Source organism: Necator americanus, chromosome III (genome assembly GCF_031761385.1).
Source record: "Necator americanus strain Aroian chromosome III, whole genome shotgun sequence".
NCBI lineage: Eukaryota > Metazoa > Nematoda > Chromadorea > Rhabditida > Ancylostomatidae > Necator > Necator americanus.
The window spans coordinates 40,082,409-40,105,778 of NC_087373.1; the positions used below are offsets into that span (position 1 = coordinate 40,082,409).

Genomic DNA, 23,370 nt, shown 5'->3' on the forward strand with positions numbered 1-23,370 from the left:
AAGCTACCGGCGTATCAATCCACTTGGGATGCGCCAACGTGTTTTACTGGAATTCGTAAGCGTTGAGGTTTTGGAACGCGTGTTGCCCTATACAATGACTAACAGAGGAATAAAGGGGTTGGTTGGGACCAGGGCGATTTCGAACCATGATCGATCGTGCGGCTACAGCGGACCTCTTCCAGACTGGCTACACCTGCCCTATCGGTGCATATAAATAAGTAAATAAATGGATAAGTAAATAAATATTTCCTCAAATTTAAATGTGCAGTTTTACTTTCGAGTGTGCAAATGGCCGACTCTAGGACTTTTTCTGGGATTGTAACGCTTAACAGGAGTTACCTCGAAGATTATTCTAAACAACAACGTTCTCCCTAAATTCCATGATACTTCAGATTGAATTTCCTTGGGCATCGGCTGGGCTCAGCTTTGAATTACATGCAATTTCTGTGAAAGAAACACTTAAACAGATGATACAATAATTCTGAAAATCTAGCGAAAAAAACTGAAAATCATGCTCAGTGATAGCAATAAGAGCGAACATAGTTTTTTCCTGTTTGAAAAAAAAAAATCAAAACGGGTCTGTAAAGGTCTGACGAATTAATCTAAATGAATAAGGCTTAGTAACAACAACATAAACAGATATAATATTTTTCTGCTGAAAAAATCGACGCTAATTCGTGAACAGCCTCCCGTAGAAGTAGAAATATTGTAGCAGTACGTGGGTGCGGCGGAACACTAACATTTTGATAACTCATCAATTTTCCAACTAATTCCGGACAAAAAAGAAATTGGCAACAAAGACTGCAATAGAGGAACCTCGGATCTGAGAAGAAAATCTTTGCTAGAGCGCCGCTATGCTTTTGAATATTTTGCTTAAGCTTAGTATGTTTTATCATCATCTAACATTATCTTTTATATTGATAAGTATTAGATATTTTCAATTCCAATTTATTTGAATGTTCCATGAATGTTCGAATGAATATCGAATTCACTCGAACATTCATGATCTTGACGTTGAGTACTGACATTGAAGCAAATCCTACTGAACAAAGGATTCATGTAATGTGAAAACGAAAACATCGCTATAAGTGAAGTCTTCAAATATTTGAAAAATTCATTCTATAATTCAGATAGGTTTAAATTTTCAGGATGTCCACAATAATTTGTGTCGGGAGAAGTTCAATCGTGATCCGCGGCAGGATTAGTCATGATCGTTCACGAGCTACAGAATTCATGAAATTCCTCCAAACGACAACTATCCGGATGAATCAGTGGATTTCTGATCGCCGATCGCATTTTCTCGAAGAACCCGTCGATTTTTATTTCCGACCACACTGATTTCATCAACAAATCATAGCAGAAGCTCCTCAAAACCTACAGGTACCTCATATCATCTGAGTAAAATCATCTGAGTACCTTCCTCCATGCAAACCCTCAAAAATAAAGCCGACTGGATTTTCCGCTAGTCGAAATGGGGTGGAGCAGCCGTGGCAAAAAGACACTGGCTGGATCTGTCTGGATGTGCATTAGTGGTTGCGACAACAACGGGACTGATTAAGAGACGGTGAATTGTAGGGGGTAAATAATTTATATTCCACCACGAAAACCGAAACCGAAAAAAAGGATCTACTGTTGGTTTTGGAAGGACGTGAAGAAGGAGATCACTAACATTTTTTTTCGAAACGTGCACAAACATTTCCCAGAGCGTAACATATCCGCTTAAATTCATTGAACCTAACTGATGGATCGACCAGCATCCAGATATTCTTTAAACTAGTTTTAACTGATTTCCTTGAGCTGTAGCCAAGATTGGTATCGATCTTTATTAAACAGCGGCTAACGTTTCGGCGATATCGCCTTCGTCAGAGCCTGGAAAACTCAAAGCCATTTGGAGCACACCGTAGAATATGTCATCCAAACTCCGAAGTAGAGGTAGAAGTTCGTATATTATCCTACGAGTCCGAAATCACAGCACGCAGAACGCTAGAGGCCTTTTGGATAACCGCCAAAAGTCCAAAAATGAACAAGAAGGATGAGTGCATTGCGATCACAAACGAGTTATCCCCGTATCAAGACTTATGCGGGTTCTGATCTACGGGGCGGGCCGTGAGGTCCTATATAAAAACCCTTGTGACTCGTAGTTGTGGTACGTGGTGGTCTGCTGAGTTAACAAGTCTAGCTAATGAGGTAAGTACTAGCCTATGTGTTGCTGTTTGAGTTTGCTTACCGTTTGGGTGCTTTCTGTAGGGTGATGAGGCGCTTGAGGGGATAGGTCACTAATGGCTTTGAGTTTTCCAGGCTCTGACGAAGGCGATATCGCCGAAACGTTAGCCGCTGTTTAATAAAGATCGATACCAATCTTGGCTACAGCTCAAGGAAATCAGTTAAAAACTACGTTTCAACATGCCGAGATTCAAAGACAGTCGAACATGGGCAATTCTTTAAACTATAACACTATTCCTAACCACAACCACCAAAACTATTCAAAATGTTTCACCAGAGAACTGAAAAAGAAATTCGAAAGAAAAAACAACTCACAGTAATTTTTGCCGCGTGAAAATATTGCTGTCGGTATTCGAATTTTTCCCAACAATTTTCTGCGCATTTTCCAGGCTCCAAATCCTTGCTGAATGCTAAAAATCCGCGTAAAGAGCAGAAACCTGTAAAGTTTATTGTATTAAAAACAGAGTAGCTGAATTTTCTTATACGTTACACTAAGCTATGTACTCGAGGCAACCACAAAAGAAAGTGGATTCTCACCTGCAGACCAGCGTTTTTTTTCGTTTTTTTTTGTTTCTTGAAATTACAGTAGACAAAGCGTTAGTACATTAATTCGCAAAAATATAGCATGAGAATTTCAATTTTATTCTTTCTTTTCGGTGATTTCGATTGTTTGCGAGAAAACCACTTATTATTCCTCAAAGTGTTTTCAGGAAAGAAAATTTCTTAGGGACAAAAGTAATTGTAGTTTTTAATCATATCCTACGCGAAAATAAAAACTTATTAATTAACTTAATGGATGATTGACTAATTGAATGAATGAATGATTGATTGATTGGTTGAATGAATGAATGAATGAATGAATTTGATAGAAAAGAATGCACGAACAAGGGAATGAACATTTCTTAACGAATAGGTCAAAGTTTTACCGAACTATTGAGGGTTTATAGTGGACCAAAAATGAAAAGACCAACAAGACCGCGATAGTTTTGTGTACAGAGATGAAATAGACGAAATTAATGAAATAGAAAAGAGAAAAAATAAAAGGAGAAGAGAGGGAAAAAAATGTTCATAACTGCTGAGTATGTGATGAGAATGGTGAATTTAGGCTCCCTGGCCACCGATTTCCAATGTGTGGTCAGATCAACGATGATCTACACGTGACAAGGTGGTCAAGTAATTATTTGAAGGGGTTCATGATATTGTAGGATGAAATAGATACTATGGGACCGCTAATTGATGGTGGGTCCCGTTGAATAACTGATCTGTTCAAAAAAAATAATAGATCACACATTTTACTTTTGAGGGCTTAGTCCTTTTTCTTGTAGTAAAAAGTTCATACGGACAGAAATTTCTCGAAAACTATACTCGTTTTTAGAATTAGAAAGCATTTTTTGGGGGGGTAACGAGTGATTTTTGAATATGACAGATTCTGGAGGCACTTATTTTGTGGCAAAAAAGGATCGTACGTTACTATTTTTATTGTTCCTTCTAAGACTACAGTACCACCTAAAAACTGGTTTTTTTAAACTTCGTTTCTTATACTTTTAGGTTAAATTTAGAAACCTGAGCTGCTTTCCTAATCATGTAAAGCAACACTGAAGAGGGATCTGTTAGGAATTTCAGAAAATAAAGAAAAAAATAAAGAAAAAAGAAATAAAGAAAAATCGGTTAAGAATATTGAGAAGTTTACGAAACGAACTCTTCAAAAAAAAAATTGCATGGCTAAAGCATCCGAATCCTCCAAGCTTTTAGGTTTCTTCCATAGTCTGGATCTAAACGAAAACTGGTCCTTCGCTTCCATCCTATGTTTTTTCTACTCCACAACGGAAAGCTATGGAACACATGAAAGCAGTGAACTGTGCCGTGGACCATTCTCCCTCAGGCAAACTGTGGTCTCCCCAGCACAACCAAACATCCACAGTATGAGTGCGAAAATCACAGGAGGCTCCTTATGAAAGCTGAAGTAAAAATGTTGAAACGGGAATTATTGCATAAATTTTGTACATTGGCCATATTTGTAGTTGAATTTTTTCTCAAAGAAATCATCCTGAAAAGAATTGAGTTTAGATCAGGAGAGATTCAAACAATTTGAAATGAACACCTGAAGATATCTACTCTAAAACAAACATTTTAATTGAAATTTATAAAATATTGAAAAAAATATGAATTAAAATATATGAAATTGCGGTACTGAAATAAAAAAAAAAATACAAACTTTTAAAATTTGCGTTTTTCAGTTGAAAAGAGAAAAAATCTCTCTTCTTTTTTTCTCCTTAAACCGCTTTTTTTCACTATTATAAGGAAGTGAATTACAAAATGTTACCGCACAATCACGTGTTGATGTCATCCGGTAATTTTCAGGATAGCCCCGGATTCCTGAAAATAAGGGTTCCTATAACATCATTGAAGTACATTTGTATAGAGCTGCCTTGCAACCTCTCATAAATCCTTCTGATTGAATTCTATCTCCTGGTTTTCTCGAGCTTTATTTTATTATTATTATTTTTCAGTTTTTTTTTTATTTTACAGCGCTTTTTTTTCTTTTTAGTGATGAAATACGTCTCGAAAACAGAAAGTTAAAGCAACAAGTATTTTGTTCTCATTCCCATTTTCCTATTTTATCCGTTAATTTTTATTTATTAGTTCAGTTGGTTACTAAATACTGCGTCAACGTAAAAAAAAACTTAATTAAATTAAAGAAACGAATTTGCCTTTTTTTTCTCTGCACAAATTCCACAACATTTAAATGCGTTTGCTTTGCTGTACTTCTATCGAGTATGCACTAAGTAGCCATCTATTTATAGCCATAGTTTTGAGTTAATGCGTCAGAATACATGGATTTTTCTTTTTTCCACGTTTTTCCGAAATATCAACTTTCCAGCGTCGTTCAAATATGCACCTGTTTTTCATGGTTTGGATGAAATTCCAAATAATTCAATTTTCAAATGCTTAGTAGGTAATAAATAATGAATTTTTAGGTCATTGGTAGTCTATCCATTATGAGAGAGTATTTTCAGCAAAAGAAATGGACCTAGTACTTCGGAGGCTACATCAATGAGGTCAATGTTTTCAAAGGAGAGAAATAGTAGCTCCAATGACAATAACTGACCTAGTGTTGATTCCTAGCTATTCTCCATTCCCCTAACTATTTAAACTCATATTTGCTGCCACTTTTCCTGCTCAATCCAGACTTTTTTACTTCCAGCAAGCTCTTTACTTCGATTATTGCTGGAATAAACCCCTCAAAACGTATCCAGTGCCTCTGTATTTGTTGAGTTATCGATTTTTTGTTTATTTATAGTTCCTTTCTTAGCACATTTAGAGCGTCGAACTGAACTCGTCGATAGTTGGCGATTCGGTCAGCGGCGATCTCTTTCGTTCCTGCACGGTCCGGCGGCTGGCCGCATATCGATTTCCCGGTGAAATTCACTCGGAGCGAATGAGGCCGTACTAAAATGTGCATTGTTCAGGATTTCTGAACCATTCTTCGCGTGACCGAAAAAATCTTATTTTATTTATTCTTCTATTCTTTATCATTACTTTATTTTATTCTATTATTTATCATTTATTTTCTTCACTTATTACTCATCATTTGTTTTCTTTTATTCGTTCTTTTATTATTTATCATTATTTTATTTTATTCTATTAATCATCATTTATTTTCTTTTATTATTCATCATTTATTCATCGTACTTAGTTCATCAACTTGTCATCTCTTTCCTCTTTTCTCCCGAGTTGGCCTTATTTTCTCCTTCTGAGTCGTTTTCTGGAGTAGCAGTGAATTTTTTCTTGGATATTCTTATCCGCGTACTTTCACCAAACCAACTCGTTGTGTAAGTGCACAAGTCAGGAATTCCACGGAAATTTTCCATCAGTTTTTTTTTCTTCCTGAAGAGCACCTTTAATTTTATTTAATTTCTTTCAGAAAAAAATAACTAACTGCTCTCTCACCAATGTCTCAAAAAATTATACCTATACAAAAGTAATACAATTTTTGTACCCCGTTATTCGTTAAAATTACCTTAATTTACGTTTCCATATATGATTTGAGGCATTTTTGCGAACTCACCTTGATCGACTACCACGTTTGCTCCTCCAACCACACCTGATCGTTGATCAATCAATCGCTCAATATTTCGCTACTCGCTACATTTTTCCGAAGCGCAAGGGTTCGATTTTCCTTGAATCTTGGCATAATGACTGACAGTATTTGATTGATATTGTCAAGCAATAGCCAAGATTGTCAACAGTCATTATTTACGACTAACATTTCCCCGTTGTCGCCTTCGTCAGAGACTGAAAAATTAGAAATTCTCAAATCCCTCATCCAGAACAAGTCATCATCCTCTAGGATATTACACCCACAAAGAAAAACCAAAAGAGCCCAAATCGTTGTGCCTACCTCAGTAACCGCCGTGCCGTGATGTTAGCGAACCTGCGCGTGGTGGTATCGCTCCGCCGGTAGTAATTAGGATGCGACCCGCATATGACCCCGTGGATCAAAACCCGCAATGATCTTGATCCAGAGCCAGCTCGTTGGTTACTATCAAGCACTCTTCCTTTCTATTCATTTTTAGACTTTTTGCATTTATTCAGAACGCTTCTAGAGTTCTGCGTGCTGTAATTTCTTTTCCCGTTATTTTTCTTCAAAACTCCTCATGTTTCCAAGGTTTATTTTCGTACGCAAAGGTCATCGATAAAAAAATTGGCGGGAGTCTGGTAATTTTTAAAAAATTCAATTTCGTTTCCCTATCACTTAAGAGGTGTGGTATTTTGATGGATTTGATTGCACTGAAATATTTTTCTCAATGAAAATTTATTTTTATCCGTATGATAAACCAATAACATGTTCTTGCTTTTGTTTTTTCGAGTTATAAATTAAATAATGAGAAGAAAATTCAGTTTTTCCCCTGTCAATCCACTGTATAATATCGTAGGAGATGTTTAAGCGTTGTTTTTTTTTGTTGTATAAAAAATCACGTTCTCTTCCAGAAATGACCGTACCTTCAATCAAACTTTCATCCGGGCACGAAATGCCTATTGTGGGACTCGGGACATGGCAAAGTAAGCCCGGAGAGGTTTGTCCTCAGTAATTTCAAGGATTATGTAAAGTAGAAAACAATTTTCTGAGAGTAGTGAGAGACTTGTTTCTTCAAAAAAAATTAGGAGTATATTAAGTACATATTGTTAGAAAACGTTACATTTTCCCATTTTTAGGTAGGAAAAGCTTTGGAGACAGCTCTAACGGCTGGATATCGTCACATCGATTGCGCGTGGGCGTATGGCAATCAAGTAGAAATCGGAGAAACGTTGACAAAAATGTTCTCGTCCTCCCTCAAGGTGGAAATTGTTGTCAAGTAACGTAGATTTTAATCCTCTGAATATTTTTAAAATTTTAGAGAGAGGATGTATTCATCACTTCCAAGGTGTGGAACACTTTTCATTCAACTGATGCTTGCAAGGTATGCTCTATTTCTGGAAAACCCGAGTCGTAAGGGCAATAGATTTTGAAAATGTTGTGCTTAATTCTGGATAAGGTTTCTTAGATATTTTTCACTGCTCCTGATTCGCTTTTAGAAACACGTTCTGAACATTCTGGATCAATTACGATTGGACTATATCGATTTGATGCTCATTCATTGGCCCATGGGTTACGAGGAGGGTGGAGAGCCATTTCCAAAGGTTTGCATTGATAGCCACATACGACAATGCACTAATATCGATCAGTGAACTGATCTGATCTGATTTGATCTACAGAATGTTCCAGAGACAAGATTCAGACAAGATGAAGTACTCGGACGTGGACTACCTCACGACATGGAAAGTTCTGGAAGATTTTGTAAACGAGGGAAAGGTGAGACAGAAATTTCTGTACTTTTCCTTATTTACTTGAATCTTTCTCGTTTTCTTTTTCTTTTTGTTTACTGCTTTATTGTTTACAGATCCGCAGCATAGGGATATCAAATTTCAATCATAAACAAATCGAACGAGTTATCTCTAACTCAACAATCAAACCAGCAGTTCTGCAGGTGAGGTCGGGGTTAATGGGAAACGCTTCCTCCGAGGGATTTTTATTTTTCAGGTCGAACTACATCCTTATTTCCAACAAAAGAAATTGAGAAATTTCTGCAAAGAAAATGGTATAGCAGTTACGGCTTACAGGTAATTTTTCTACGCATTTCCCATTGATTCCCAATGCATTTGGTGCACGCCGTGCAGCACATTTGAAGTGTTACCGTAAGCCAATAATGGCACTGCCTTTTAGAGCCATTGATATGCCGTTTCTTAGAAAATAGAACAGCATGTCCCCAGTACCCATTCAAAACGTATCCATTCAAAAGGCATGTGAAGGGGATGGTTATCGATTTTCTCCTTTCACACTATCGACGAGCGCATTCTAATTTTTCCCGTTGAAAAATAATGAAATTGCGGAAAATTTGGATCAAAATTTTGACGGTGTCTGTTCTTTTCGGGGTGTTTTTTCTCAAAGGGACCCTCCGCTTGCACCGCTAAACTTTTTTTTTTGCCGTCTTCATCCTGATAGGTAGAACTTTCCGTCTCTTCCCAACGCTAATTAGCACTAATTCTTTAGTCTTACAAACGTCGCATCCAGAAGATGCAATTTTGTTTATTTGAATGTTCGTTTGCTTGTCTTCTTCTCCCTCTTAATCATCCCTCTCTCCAATCCCTCATCCATTCCCTTATTCTTCTTCCTCTTCCTCTTTCTGCGTAGAATCTCTGGAAACATATCCATTTTAGTTCGCTCGGTAATCCTGGATCGGCGTTCTTCCGAAAAGATGGCGATCCCTAATGTTCTGATTGATCCAGTTGTTAAAAAGATCGCTGAGGCACATGGAAAGGTGCGTTCCTGGAGCTGTTCCACTTTCTGTTTTACTTGCTCTATGAAATCCAACAAAAAATTACGAATTCGACAATTTCTGGAATCTGATTATTTTTATTTTCTTCCCTCCTCTGTTTTATCCTAAAATTTCCCTTCAATCGATGAAGAAGAGAATTTCATGTTTTTTTTTATGTTCGTTGTAAAAGCTTCTCGAAATTATCCTCTGAGAAAATCACTACTCCAGGATGTAAATATGTACATTGTTTGACCTCAAATAAGATGAGATTTCATTTTTAAAATAGTTTTTTTTCTTTATTTCTACTATTTTAAGTATAAACACCGAATATAGAGAGGATTATTTGTTTTTAGACAACGGCACAGGTCGCTCTTCGATGGGCCACACAGTTAGATGTGATTGTGATTCCCAAGTCGACCTCTGAAGGTTTGTTCAGGCTTCAGGCGATCCTTTCCATTCAATTTCTTGTTTTTTTTCCTTGGAAAGTTTTTTTATACTCTAAATCAGGTATATTAAAATGAGGATGTCTCAATTAGTGAGTGTGCCCTTTGCGGCGACATAAGTTCGGCATAATCCTGGGGACGTGTCCACATAAAAGTGGAGCTGCTAACGGGCTTAAACGCCCTAGACTTTTTGAAGGGTGGAAACAACGTCCATCTGTACATCTTACCAATCAAATTCTTATCGCAACTTGTACTCTTTCCAACTTTTTCGACAATTGTCCTGGACGTTCATGTTGTTCCTTAAATATCCGTTTTTCAGCCCGTATCAAAGAAAATTTGGCATTGTTCGACTTTAAACTAACGGACGCTGAAATGAAAGAGATGGAAGGACTCGATCGAGGATGGCGAATCGTTGATCTCACTGCCAGAGACTCGGATCATCCTTATTTCCCATTCCTGGAAGAGTACTGAGACCTCTAATGTACTACTTAATAAATTGTACCGGTTGTTGTTGTTAAATAAAGGTTGTGATTTTGTGTTTTTTCTTTGAGGAATCCAAACAGGCCACCAAGCAATACTGTGGGACATGCGATTATTCTTTTAAAATTTGAAGTAAAATTTTAAAAAGTTTTTACTGGATACCATAGTGAAGAGTATACATATATGAATTCCTAGAATGGAGCAGGATTTTCTTGAACAGATAAAAAAATGAACAAAAATTTAAAAAAGTTGAAAAAAATTCACTCATGTCTCCAATGGGATTCTCTCATTTTCTACGTTGTCGTCTCAACTCAAGAGTTTATGTCATGAAAATCGGAAAAGATGACAAATTCTCTGAACCGCAATACAAGTTTGAAAGAAAATGCTAAGAAGTTTAGCAGTAAATCTAAAAACGTCAGAGATTCTTGTCCTCTTCTTCTTCCCTCCTCCATGGAACCAAACCTGGTAGATTCTTAGCAAGGAAATTGAAAAAAAAAGTTGAAATTGTCTTTTTTCAACGAGTATTCAGGGAATAAAGATATTTTTCGATTATTCACTAAAAGTCGTAGCTATGATATCTAATCTGTAGAGAATTAAGGTTCAAGCGTGGATTTTAAGCGTGAAACTATGAATTGTCGCCAGAAACCGATCCAGAAAATGATGCCGCTCACGGTTTCACTCCATTCCCCGTAGGGGACGGTTATTCTACTTGAATCAGTACGTTTTAACGTGTTTCTTCTTATTTTCCACATAGATTTCAATTTTCAAAACTAACTTTTTGTTTTTCTTCCACTCTACTTTCAGTGTGGTTCATTTCTAGGCTACTCGCACTTCACGACCAGTGAAATTGGCTCTCTTCCTGAGCTTCCAGTATTAAAACAAACTAAAAATCCAGTCATTTGTTATGAGTTTTTTTCTGGAATTCTCTGCTGGATCACCTAGGACTTAACACTGGTGCTTTTAGAAATGCCGGCGCCTACGGTAAAGCTTTCATCCGGCTATGAAATGCCTTTAGTGGGATTAGGTACATGGCAAAGTAAACCTGGGGAGGTTCGTTTGAATTTTCCGTCAACTATAAAATCCATCGAAAAAAGCTCATAGTTTACTCCGAGTTCATCTACAGAAAACTCCAGGAAAACAGTACAGCCTAAGATGACCACTAATTAATATTCCAGGTAGGGAAAGCTGTGGAGGCGGCTATTAAAGCCGGCTATACTCACCTCGATTGTGCTTGGATCTACGGTAATCAGGTGGAGGTCGGTGAGACGCTGAAGAGGTTGTTCTCTTCCTCCTACAAAGTGGGTTGATTTTTAATTTGTTCTAAGATTCTGAACATCTTGCCAGAATTTTTACCATTCGGCTACTAGCAAAAACTAGTGAGCATACATTCTTTACACAAACTACAATTTTAGAGAGAAAAGATTTTCATCACGTCAAAAGTCTGGAATACTTTTCATTCAACTAATGGCTGTAAGGTGAGGTTACGCTACAGTACTGGGTTATGCATAGCAGCAGAACACCAAGAGAAAAACGAGGATATTTCGACGAAATAATCTCTGTTTAGTATTTAAGTTTAATTATTTAATCTTTAATTTAATTTAATTTTTCTTTCTTTAATAATTAAATTTAATTATTTAATCTAAGTTTTTTTGTAGAAGCTCTACATATGTGAAAAAGGAAATATTTGAGAGAAAAAGAAGAATATAATGATTTTATTAAGTTTTTTTGTTCGAATAATATTTTATTATTCCAGAAAAATGTCGAAGAAATCCTAAAACAATTACAATTATCATACATTGATTTAATGCTAATACATTGGCCTGCAGGTTACGAAGAGGGATCAGATCCGTTTCCAAAAGTAAGCACACCCGATGATTGATTCCTATTAATCGATATTTTGTATTATATCATATTTATATCATTTCATTAGTTCAAATCAATCGATTTTTAATTTTTCACATTCAGAATTGTTCAGAGACCGGGTTCAAACAAGTTCAGGTATTCAAATGAAGATTACCTTACCACGTGGAAAGTTCTGGAAGAGTATGTGAAACAAGGAAAGGTTAGGATAGGATCGTTATCGTTTCCTGTGTTATACAGACACAAATTCAAGCACAATTCGAATTAACACAATTCAAATTTTTTTTAAGAAACTCCCCATTTTTATGTTTATTTTTCTTCCAATTTATTTTTTTATTAAAAGAATTTTTTTCTTCAGATTCGAAGCATTGGCATATCTAATTTCAACCATAAGCAGATCGATAGGGTTATAGGAAGCGCCGTTATTAAACCAGCAGTTCTACAAGTACGTTCTGCGAGTTTTCTCTCTAAAAATTATAGTCCAGGGTTTTTTTTTACTTTGAAAATCCCCTACTTAGATCGAATGTCATCCGTATCTTCAACAGAAAAAATTGCGAGCATATTGCAAGGATAAAGGCATAGCAGTTACCGCGTACAGGTGAATCTTTTTGTAGAAAAGGCTCTAACAACAGTATTCTCACCGAAGTCCAGGATTTTTCATTACTCCATTATTGTTCTCGGTTTACAAAATTCCAATGGCTACTGTAACATACTGTAGTAACTGTACTGGCAACCTAACTTCGTAAACTTCTAACTTTTGACTGGAGACCTGTTGGGTTTCTTACGTCAAGCTAAATCGTGACCTACAACTTTCTGAAATCCATCGGTGCTTATATTCCTATGTTTACTTATTAATTTATTTATTTACTTATTTATTTATTTATTGAAAACACCTGCAGTTGTGCTATAAAACAACAAAAAAAAAACAAGATGGAATAGTGTTCACTAGAATTTTGCCTGAATTTCACGCAACAGGACCTTCAAAGTCATGGCCCTTTTGATTTTTCACTGTGGTAGATCACTGAGCAGGCATAACCTCCGCAATATTCTATCAGCAAGCCATTTTTGATAGCTCGGATCGAGAAGTCGGATCGTGGCCCCAGCGCGGGTCCATATTCCTGCCTTCTCATCTTATTCCCCTCTGACTGCTGGCTGGTCATTCACCTACAAAAACATTTTTGTTCTTTTTTTTTGTTGTTTAATTCCCAATCTTTAGTTTCTCTCTTGTTTTTCTGATCGTTTCGCTTCTTGTTTACTTTCTCACATTTTTTTTTCGCATTAATTTTTTGTCAGTTGGTCTATCGGCTTGTGTCTCCCCCTAAAATTGTCTCATATTACAGTCCTCTTGGGAATCCTGGTTCAGCGTTTTTTCGTAAAGCTGGTGATCCAAATATTTTAACGGATCCTGTGGTTAAGAAGATCGCTTCAGCACATGGGAAGGTTTGTGATCTACATTTTTTTGGGGGGATTGATTCAAATAATTATCCTCAAAAAGTCTGTAATGGATCTGACTAGGGATTAAGTATGGTAGCTAAATGACGCATATTGCTCATCCCGACGCAATTTGCCCTGAAACCGAGCGCATATCGCGCCAGTTCATCGTCTTCGAAACTTTTTCAGTATTCGTTGTCATTCAGCTGTTTTCAGACACCTGCACAGATTGTGTTACGATGGGAAATACAACAGGACATCATTGTTATCCCGAAATCTTGTTCTGAAGGTGATTCTGCTTTTATCAAGGAGTTTTTCGTTTTTTTCGACCTTTATCGAACATTTCCACGGAAGGGGAGGTGGAGGAGAGGTTGAAGCCAAGATACTTGAGTCATAAAGCTCATAAGGTCGTACTGATACATAATAAAGACCATCGGTACTTGAAAAAAAAAAGAAAACTAGATGAATAGCGAAAAATCCGTGTTGAACAGTTAGGAAGAACAGCGAACATTCGAGAATCCGACTAATTTTTTCTTTCTACGACTATTTTTAGCAAAACAACAACGGATTTTTACAAGTTTTTTGGATATGTGTGCCTTCATAAAATTTTCCTTAAGGTGAACCATCGGCAGTATTCTTGTCACATTTCTTATTGTTATTTGTGTTATCGTCGATCCTAGATGAGATCGAAATACTAATTAATAACTTGTCATGTGGAGTAGAACCTTCTCAATGCATCGGTGATTTGAGGTACACCGAATTGAAGGATCATCTAAAATTCCAGGTCCACGAGAAAAAAAATGAAATTATGATCTTTAGCATAGTGATTAATTAAGTTATTATTATTAATTAAGTGCGATTCCAATTAACTCAATAGGAACAATTGAAAAAAGATACATTTTTGTAATCCAGCCAAGAAACTTATGAAAACATTTCTGGAATCCTGCCAAGACATCTATGAAACCAATGCGAACTGTGTTTTTCCAGCCCGAATCAAAGAGAACGCTGCAATCTTTGATTTCAACTTAACTGATGCTGAAATGAAAGAGATCGATGGTATCGATCGAGGATGGAGATTAATTGATCTAACAAGCACAGAATCTGATCATCCACATTTTCCATTTTTGGAAGAGTTTTAAAGGATTACATGACCATATCATTACATTTATTTTCTTTCTCTCTCATTGTCTTCCAATTCAAATAAAATTCCATTATTATTTAGATTATTTCATTATTCGGATTCCTTTTCAGATTGGATTGTTTTGAGGAAGGAAATTTTCCTGTGGGATTGGGGATTTAGTAATTATGCAGGAAAGTAATGAATATAACATTTAACGAATTAGATTTTCATGATATGCGAAAAATAGTCCTCATTAAAACCTTAATCTAAGGTTGCTTACTCCGCTTCAGTGTCGTTGTGAACCACATTTATATATCTTGCAACTGTTTCTTATCTATCTGTCTTGCAATATAAATAATTCCCAATTCCAATTTCTTGGGACCAGTTCTCATCTGTGGTAATGACCGATGGGACCCGAGAATTTAGATTCCATTTATATGTTTGTATAAACGCCTCTTCGAGACAAGCAAAAGTGAAAATGACATCGTATCCATATTTCACAAATTTTCAGAGAAAAAAAAAGATCAAAGAAAAGCGACAAAAACTTAAAACTTTGGAGAGTTGAATATCGATTTTCTTGGAATTAATGCACATAAAAGAATAAATCCAGAATCTTTGGATTACTGCTGTGTACTGTCACTTCGTTCGTTCCTTTTCCAATCGCAGCATGTTTCCAAGCACATGAAAAACTTCCGGCCATGTCCCGAAGGTGACATCGTAACAACAAGAATCCCCATAGACCTGAGTTTGGCTTTAATTTAATGTGATAGGCGCAAGAAGCAGTCTTTTTTTCCTGCAAATTCTGCCACTCTGAGAGGTTCGCGAATCAAATTGTAAGAATAAGTCCCGCCCACCTTAACTATCGTCCCTGGACACTGAGTATGACTATGTGGGAAGTCAAAAATGCAGTTATTTTCAAGGACGCTTCTCGTCAAATGACACCATGAACAGCAATGCTCGTGCATTCCTGAATAATTAATCAATGACTCAATAATTATCGATTGATCGCATTTTCGGTGATGGAATGTGCGGATCAGGTGATCAGGATGAAAAGAGGAGTGAAAGTTGAGGTAAATGCTAGGACTAGTGAATGTACTGTATTGTGGCTGGATGACTGGATCAAACAGTTGGATGTAGGATGGGAAAAGGAATGAATTATGAATATATAAATATGTATGAATTAAAAAATATAAATAGTAAGTAATAAAAACAAACAAAATACAAGTATATAATAAACATAAATAAATATACAAATACATGCATAAGTTAAAAAAAGAACTAAATGAGTGCATGAACGAGTGAAAGAATGATGGGATGAAACAAAGGAAGAAGCAGTGGGCGAATGAATGATTGGATGAATGGATAAACGAATAAATGAGTGAATGAATGAGTGAATGAACGCGCCTACCTTCCACATCTCTGAATGCATTCAAACACAGAGGTAACTTTTCCGTTGATCCATCAAATTTAATTCCCATATCCGAGCACAGATGCCGAATGTTAGGATCTCTGCAAATTCTCAAATGAGTTTCCTCACAGGATCAAAATTTAAAATTTTAAAGCACTATTGAATTAGTCGGACGAATTCCAATGAATTACCTCCAAATCACGTGTTCCCCAACGAAAAATGGACCGCAGCGGGACTCTTCCGCTCGTAGTTTTTCAGCCAATGTTTCGATACCGTAATACTACAGTTTTCTTAGAGACACCGGCTGGTTTTTTGTGAAGAATTTAGAAAAAAAAAACGAAATCGCCAACCTCAGCCTCTTCTCTGATCCCCTCGATTTCCTTAGCACATTTCGAAAAACTTAATTTTCCTCCACGTAAATATTTGAGGATATCTGGGAAATGTTTTGGATCTCTGTCGATGAAAATCGCCTCATTATTTCTGTCTATTTGTAGTTCTTCAGCTTCATAGACGAGTCTTAAAAAGTAAATATTCGGTTTTTTTCCGAGCACATCTATTTTTGGGCAATTCTATTAGAATTCAGAAAATACGCGAAATAAGTGAGGAAAATATGAAAAATTAACGTTTTATCCGAATGAAGACTGGTAACAAACTAACTCGGAAAGTCTGGCGGATCCTTTCAACGTGCCAACGGTCGTTTCGAAGGTGTGGCCCCCTACGTTTAATTTTATCGGGGTTCTCGATGGAAAAACCATTCCAAATCAATTGAAAGTGAAGTGGAACCTGTAAAGGAGAGCGGTGAAGAGAAAAAGAAGGAGATCAGAGGAGCAAAAAATAATAGATAGGAAAAAAAAGTAGGTGAGAGTATCTCTCCTGTTAGGAAAGATAAGGAGGTGGAAAGTCACAATATCGACATTTTGAAAAAAGTGGGATTATAGGGAAAAACAGACGGAAAATTCAGTGTTAGTGTGTGAATCTTTTCAAAAATTCCTAATTAAAGGTGCCCGGAGATGAGCTCATCAAAACGTAAGCGCATGAAAATTTCTAGGACTCAAACTGGATGCAAAATTTCCAGACAGAAGTCGTCGTGCCCTTTAGAAAATGTCATAACATTAAAAAACTCATGTAAAATGCATTGTTCCAATTAGTTTTAGTTCTGTTTAAGATAAATTTGATTAAATGGATGAATATTGATTACGTTAGTCCTATAAAGTCGCCCATTGAATAAATGGATAAAAGAAGAGCGGATTTCATTTATTCAGCGGAAAGGAAAACACGGATTTAAGGAAGAAATAAGGGATAAAGGATAAAGTGTCCAGCGTTAATCAATCCGTTTGGGATCCGCGCCCACGTTCACTTCAGTTCAGAATCGTTTGAGGTTAACGAACGTGTAACTGGCCAATTCAATGATTTGCGGAGGTTAGCTGAGGGTCAAGTCAGTGTTTTTATCCTCCCAGACAAGTCTGGTACCAATTTATCGACCCCGGAGACGTGGAAGGCTTAGTGAGCACTGGGGCGGATTCGAACCTCCGATCGATCGTGCAGGCAGTGGAACCTCTAACCACTACACTACACCCTCCTCTTTGTATAGTAAAAAGGAGAAATATATTTAAAGCAAAAACTAATAGGGGAGCTCCTGGGTACAGGAGTAACAAAAATACAGCAAATCACAAATTTTTACTTCAGTTACACTTTTTGCAAGGTTTTTTTTTTAAAGTGAATGTAAACTTTTATATAACTGACTATATAACTGATCGTGCAGGCAGCCGACTGCTCTTCACCCGCCGAAGAAAGAAATAATAAGAAAATAATAAGAAAAATAGTAATAAGAAAAAGACAGTGTTTCTTAGCTCCGCTCAATAGATTGAGGAGGAAACGCACGTTGAAAAGTGCTGATGAGGCGAAGAAAACTTTATAGATAAGCAGTAGGGGCTTTTCTCTTATCATTTCTTGAATCATAAAAACGGTTCACATCAAGAAATATCTATGGTCGTCTATGTCAGACCATTGGTTGCTTTGTATTGGCAAAAACTTTGTGATAAGACGGGCAGCCGGGTATTTATAGACAGTACAGTGTGAAAATTGAGCGCAAAATTTCAATTTTATTTCAATTCTATGCAAGTGCATTCGAAAATTGTTTATCAGAAAACTAATATAAACATTCTATGTTTATATTAGTTATTGTTCAGATAAACATATGTTTCTAGCACATTTATATTCTATCGAATACGCGTTAATCTAATTTTTAATGTTTTATGAGTTTTTTTATTCCTGAGAACGGACTACATAGTCTTATATCCAAATATCAGTAACATACTTATAAAAACAGAAAGAAAATTACGAAAAACACGTAAAAATAATAAACTAAAATAATATAAAACTTAAAATAATTAATTTTAAATACAAATATATATTTAAAAAAACACAAAAATTAAAGTAATTAATTAATATAAAAGTGATAAATTAATACATAAAGGAAAGAAGAAAATCCTCCTTAAGAGTTTCTATTTGAGATAAAACATTTCCATCTCAAATTCTTTGCGCATTTGTTCGAATCGATTTCGAATTTCTCAGTGTTCTGGAGTCTAAATTGTCTGTAATTGGAAAAAAAAGAAACACCCAAATGTATCCTACTAAATAAGCGGAAAAATTTTCGCGAGAAGAAAAGATTTGCCATCGATCACTAAAATTTCACTGAAAACTAAAATTAATAGTCGATAATGCTTTTTTATCGGAATGTTTTGTGAAAAATTATAGATTTTAAATAAAGAATTATGATCGATTAATGGTGGGTTTCTCTTAATAATGATTACTTATAATAATAATGATCATGATAATAATAATTGATCCGAATAATAATTTTTATAACAATGATTTCCGGCATTGATCCACAAATAAAGACAGATTGATTGCAGAAACTCGACGACGGTTCCATATCCACTCGGGAAGTGCTTCTCCAAGTTTCATATCTATGTAAACATAGTGTGAGAAAATTCAGAGAACTCATCCAGTGTGTCTTTCTTTTTTCGAGTGAAACATACTAGAAAAAAAATGTGCAAACGAAAAAAAAAAGAGGGAGCAAGGATAGACGTTTCTGAATTTCCTAAAATGAATTTGTCTCATTTAAACCCTAAATTAATTACCAAAATCTCCCTACAATTTCAAGATACAATCAGAAAATCGTTAAAAATGCGATGAAAATCGGCGGATTCGATTGTTCCCATGCACTATCGACGAATTTGTATTGTATCAGGATCGTCAGGATCGTGCAGTCACAGTTACAGACGCAGCTGTTTAACTTTTCAGCTAACTTCAACTCTCGGCTGCAACGGTTCCACCTGTGCAAAAGTGCAATGCATGGATTTCATTGTGATCGAAATCCACCCAGCCAGATAAGTTTATGGTCAACGGTAACCATCGCAGCTTACTGTCACTATACTCTGACAAAAGCGCATCTTACATTAAATGTAGAGGAAATAAAGTAGAAAAAGAAAGAAAATCCTATCTGTAACGCTAAAGTATCGATATGACCGTGATCCATAGCGATGAACACAATTAAAGCGTGATCAAACACCATATGGAATGATTTCATGCAATTGTTCCGCAAACACATCACAATGAATTCGATAATTCACATATTTCCAATGGCATCCAGCATTTCGAGGATTCCATGGGGAATTTGTGCACTTGCAGAGACTTGCAAACTTGTTTGCAACAAATCGAATTGTTTTCTTTTTTTCAGACACATGAGAAAGGTTAGAAGGACGCAAGAGGAGGGAAGAGTTCAGACGAGTTTTCTGGAAAGGTACACAACCAAAACGTTGCCGAAGGGATGATCGGTATATAAACAGGGAAAAATGGGAAATAAAGTAGGGTTATGGAGAAAAATTGTGGACCGCTTTAGAAAAAAAAAGAAAAAAATTTTCAAAATTTAGGAAAACGAAAAAAAGGAAAAGAAAAAGAATTTGAAATGCTGAATGCTATCTTTGCCAATTTGATTTCTTAACTTAATTAACAAAAATTAACTTAAATTAATTATAGTTTCTTTATGTTTGAAAAAAAAAACTTGCTATAATTTTCCAAGTTTAACACACATTCAGGAATTCATTACTGCCATGACCTGGCTGAGAAAAAATATACAAAATTAATTGCCGATCATCCAGACTTTCGTACAAAAAACAAAAAACGTGTTGAGTTTTACGGTTTTAGCAAAAAAGTGTGCAAAAAAGTGAGTAACTGCCTAATATTAGTTACTACAAATTTTCAAAAATTTTTGCAAGATTTTTAAAGTCATTTTTAAAGGAATTTGTTTCTGCAGCCCTCAAAGTGTTCTTTTTTTTACAACTAAACGACAAATAAGTTGGTAACTTCTTTTTACATATCGCCTTGCAAAAAAAGCTATGGAAAAGCAGAGAACGGAGTTTAGCGCTAACGGCATGTTGACGTAGACAATAATTAGGAATTTATTTATTTAAAACATCGAAATGATGCATTTCCGGGAGAAAAACAACAGAAAGATCCACATTACCATCATAAAACTGTTCGCACTGAAAAAAATTCAAGACAATTAACTTTTGACTTTAAAACATTCGAAAGCAGAAAAAATTAAAAATTTCGCGAGGCTATAGCGAAGAATTTGTATGACATACGACCTCTAAGAGGGAAAAAAAGAGTTCTATAGGACTAAAAAGCAACTGCGTGACATTTTACACAGCACACGAGAACTCTACGAGATCCCTCAGGTAATTGGAAGTAAACAAACCAGCTTCAGTACTTCATAAACAAGTCAATAAATAACAACGATATTTCCTGCGCCTATCCGCAGACTAAAAACTAATTTTTATCATATCAACTGATATATACGAAAATAGAAGCATTTCTGAATTTTTGAAATAAATGAAAAAGAAAAACGAAACAAAGTCCTACTTTGTTACTCCGCACGCATCGTGAGATTCCGATAAAAGGTAGGAGAAATTATTGAAGGATAACTGGAATCTTATGCCATATTATAAACGCACGTCATTCCATTCGCTTACAATAAATTGTTTTAAAAATTCTGGCTTTAAAATAATATACGAGCGTTGGTTGGCTATGCAAAACATGGAGATGATGCTCACGTGGTCTTGTAACACAATATACATCTTCTATATACATCTTCTACATATACAAGATTACTGTAATTGCGCGTACAAGTTACTTTTTCTAGGGAATTTTTTGCGACATTCGGAAATTATTTACCATTACGATAACAGACGCCAAGACGCTTTTTTATAATAAAAATAAACATTTCTCAATAAACAATCCGCCTCAGTAAGAAGTTCCAGTCGTCAGTTCTCTAAGGATTTAAAATTTACCTTAATGGTTATGAATTGAATCGTGATAGTCCCAATCTATACGGGTATGAAAGCAATCCGATTTATAAAAGTGTGATCGATTATTGAAAGATGGAAGATTACATCAAATATTAAAAACTGGTCATCCGATATCGGCGCTGACAGTGATTTCAGATTCAAATACAATTAAAATAATCGAATTCACTTGCTTCTCTTCTTCGATTATAGCCATCACCCCACGAATCAGAGGTGGTGCGGGTTTCAGATGGGTTATGCCTATACGTAGTCGTAGATTATGGAGAGAAGGGTGATTCCATACATTTCTCCCTAATCGCCGTAAAAAACGGCCCGGAAGATACGGCTTCGGGCGTTCCGGCGCGCTATTTTCTACAAGGAGTTCGATTGGAGCGCGCCAGCCTTATGCACGCGCCGCATCTTCCCGCCTTTAAGTGAAGAAAGAAGAAAAGAAATAACCTCATGCCTAATGGAAAATGAATTTTTGGTTGTATATTCTTATCTTTCGTAACTAGCTCTTTCCTATTTGTGAGGAAATTTAGTTAACTGCGAAATAACCTGAAAATACTTCAGATAATTCTAAATAGTATCGTAAATTACATAAAATTATAAATCACACCCACAGTACATTCACCGTAATCGCAAAAAAAGTGCCTTACCGTTCCGAAAATATGTGTATGTCTCTTGTTTCTCACCGTATATGGAAAAACGAAAAAATGAATAGAAGAGAAAAATAAATTCGCATTGGCTCGTGCACGTTATTGGTACTGTTGTGAATAGTTGAAAAGAGTTGAAAAGATATCTGTTTGAAAAAAATTGTAAGTAAATGTCACCTTAGCACCTAAGCGGGTTGAAAAAAAAACGAAAATATGGAGTTTGGATATTTTTGAAAGAGTTGTTATCACGGAAATGAAAATACGTGAGCATGAGTCCCATTATTCTGGACTCGCACATGAGAAATTCAGCTGCTACTGACACACTACATAAATAGTCCAAAATTTAAAAAATTTGCAAAATCAGAAGATTTTTGCAAGAAATTCAACTATGAAGACTGGAACGAGTGTCCGGCGACTACCAATGATGACCTCTTGTTGTTCGTACTGTTATGTATCCTGAAGATCATTTGAATCCTGAACCAATCATTCACACAACTGCGATTAGAGTCAGCGTCGAGGTGGATATTATCCGCAGCGGGACTGATGGGATGGATTGAAGTTCGACTGCGACTGATCCATAAGAAAATTATTTAAAATAAGCCATGGTTAATGTGAGAAAACTAGCCAAAAGAGGATATAATATTTATATTATTTGTTGTTCCAAACTGCAATCATAATAAGACATAATAAACACAATAGCATAAAAATAATAATGAAATAATAATAATGCTTTACGACCTATAAACATGACGAAAATGTCGAAATATCAGGATGCAGATCCTATTAAGCGATCCACCTATGTAGGAATCTCCGAGGCACAGTATTTGTAGATTTGTTTTTTTTAAGTGTTAGCTACGGTAAAGGGCCGAATTTTTCTGCAAATTACCATTTTTTCACGTTCACATTGAAATAAGATGTTCTTCTCTGGGTTCAGTAGATTATTTTCTTTCTTTTCTCTTTTCTCTTTTTTTGCTCCAATATACTATTCTACAGCAAAGTTAGTAGGAAAAAGTTCTTCTAAATTAAAATTAATCTGCAAAAATGAGAAAAAAACTGAAACTGGTCGATATGGTCAATTCGACAAGTCAAATGTGGTGAATGGCACACGTTTCCATTTTTTCTATGTTTTACAAAAATAATGAACATAAGAATCATTCTCTAAACTATTTCTTAATGTTGTTTGTAAGCTAATGAATAAATATAAGTAATATGTGTTGTAAAAATAAAAACAATACAAAATAAATGCAGTCGAAATTGATTGCTCCGCGAAGAGCTCTGGACGGATTAAGGCACACAAATACATAGCTTGCACTTGCTTCATTAAATGAAATTCCCAACGAAAAACACAGTCGATGAGGATCGGGATTTCTTAGCAAGATGGAAAAAATGCCTGAAGACGTTGAAGTGCGCTTGCTTCGATAAACACTGTATCTGTATGGACAGAAGTCCTTTGAATATTTATTTTCACTTTCCAAAAAGAGAGAGCGTATAGCACTCGTATAGAACGCTCTTTCCGTAGAAATCCGAATTTTCAAAAATTTTCT

At 35.8% G+C, this 23,370-nt stretch overlaps 4 protein-coding genes across 6 annotated transcripts in view; 2 read left to right on the top strand and 2 right to left on the bottom strand.

The window, feature by feature from the left end:
- The window catches only part of RB195_012417 (uncharacterized protein), a gene marked incomplete at both ends in the record, with an annotated part of 60,417 nt that extends 57,812 nt beyond the window's left edge, over positions 1 to 2,605 (bottom strand). Inside the window, one exon of the mRNA XM_064194260.1 lies at positions 2,539 to 2,605. Coding sequence (XP_064051842.1) covers positions 2,539 to 2,605 — 67 coding nt within the window. The remainder of the gene's footprint in view (positions 1 to 2,538) is intronic.
- Positions 2,606 to 7,217: 4,612 nt separating this feature from the next.
- On the top strand, positions 7,218 to 9,994 carry RB195_012418 (uncharacterized protein; the record flags this gene model as incomplete). Of its 3 annotated transcripts, XM_064194263.1 has the most annotated exons (11): positions 7,218 to 7,301; positions 7,441 to 7,563; positions 7,623 to 7,685; positions 7,801 to 7,905; positions 7,991 to 8,077; positions 8,166 to 8,252; positions 8,306 to 8,385; positions 8,983 to 8,990; positions 9,052 to 9,083; positions 9,434 to 9,506; positions 9,843 to 9,994. In XM_064194263.1, 11 exons carry the CDS (start codon positions 7,218 to 7,220, stop codon positions 9,992 to 9,994), a joined length of 894 nt encoding a protein of 297 aa, XP_064051844.1. The 3 variants fall into 3 exon arrangements, with proteins under 3 accessions (XP_064051844.1, XP_064051845.1, XP_064051846.1); XM_064194261.1 differs by lacking the exons at positions 8,983 to 8,990; positions 9,052 to 9,083; positions 9,434 to 9,506; positions 9,843 to 9,994 and adding an exon at positions 8,489 to 8,519; XM_064194262.1 differs by lacking the exons at positions 7,218 to 7,301; positions 7,441 to 7,563; positions 7,623 to 7,685; ... (2 more) ...; positions 8,166 to 8,252; positions 8,306 to 8,385 and adding an exon at positions 8,840 to 8,861 and having other exon boundaries at positions 8,983 to 9,083.
- A 975-nt stretch (positions 9,995 to 10,969) lies between these two features.
- Positions 10,970 to 14,433, top strand: RB195_012419 (uncharacterized protein; the record flags this gene model as incomplete). Its single annotated transcript, XM_064194264.1, has 10 exons — positions 10,970 to 11,053; positions 11,179 to 11,301; positions 11,416 to 11,478; positions 11,757 to 11,861; positions 11,979 to 12,065; positions 12,222 to 12,308; positions 12,382 to 12,461; positions 13,204 to 13,303; positions 13,511 to 13,583; positions 14,282 to 14,433. The coding sequence occupies 10 exons, from the start codon at positions 10,970 to 10,972 to the stop codon at positions 14,431 to 14,433; spliced, it is 954 nt and encodes a 317-aa protein (XP_064051847.1).
- A 617-nt stretch (positions 14,434 to 15,050) lies between these two features.
- Positions 15,051 to 16,577, bottom strand: RB195_012420 (uncharacterized protein; the record flags this gene model as incomplete). The annotated part of the gene is made up of 6 exons (XM_064194265.1): positions 15,051 to 15,155; positions 15,269 to 15,381; positions 15,823 to 15,923; positions 16,014 to 16,102; positions 16,173 to 16,338; positions 16,480 to 16,577. 6 exons carry the CDS (start codon positions 16,575 to 16,577, stop codon positions 15,051 to 15,053), a joined length of 672 nt encoding a protein of 223 aa, XP_064051848.1.
- Between the last annotated feature and the right edge of the window lie 6,793 nt (positions 16,578 to 23,370).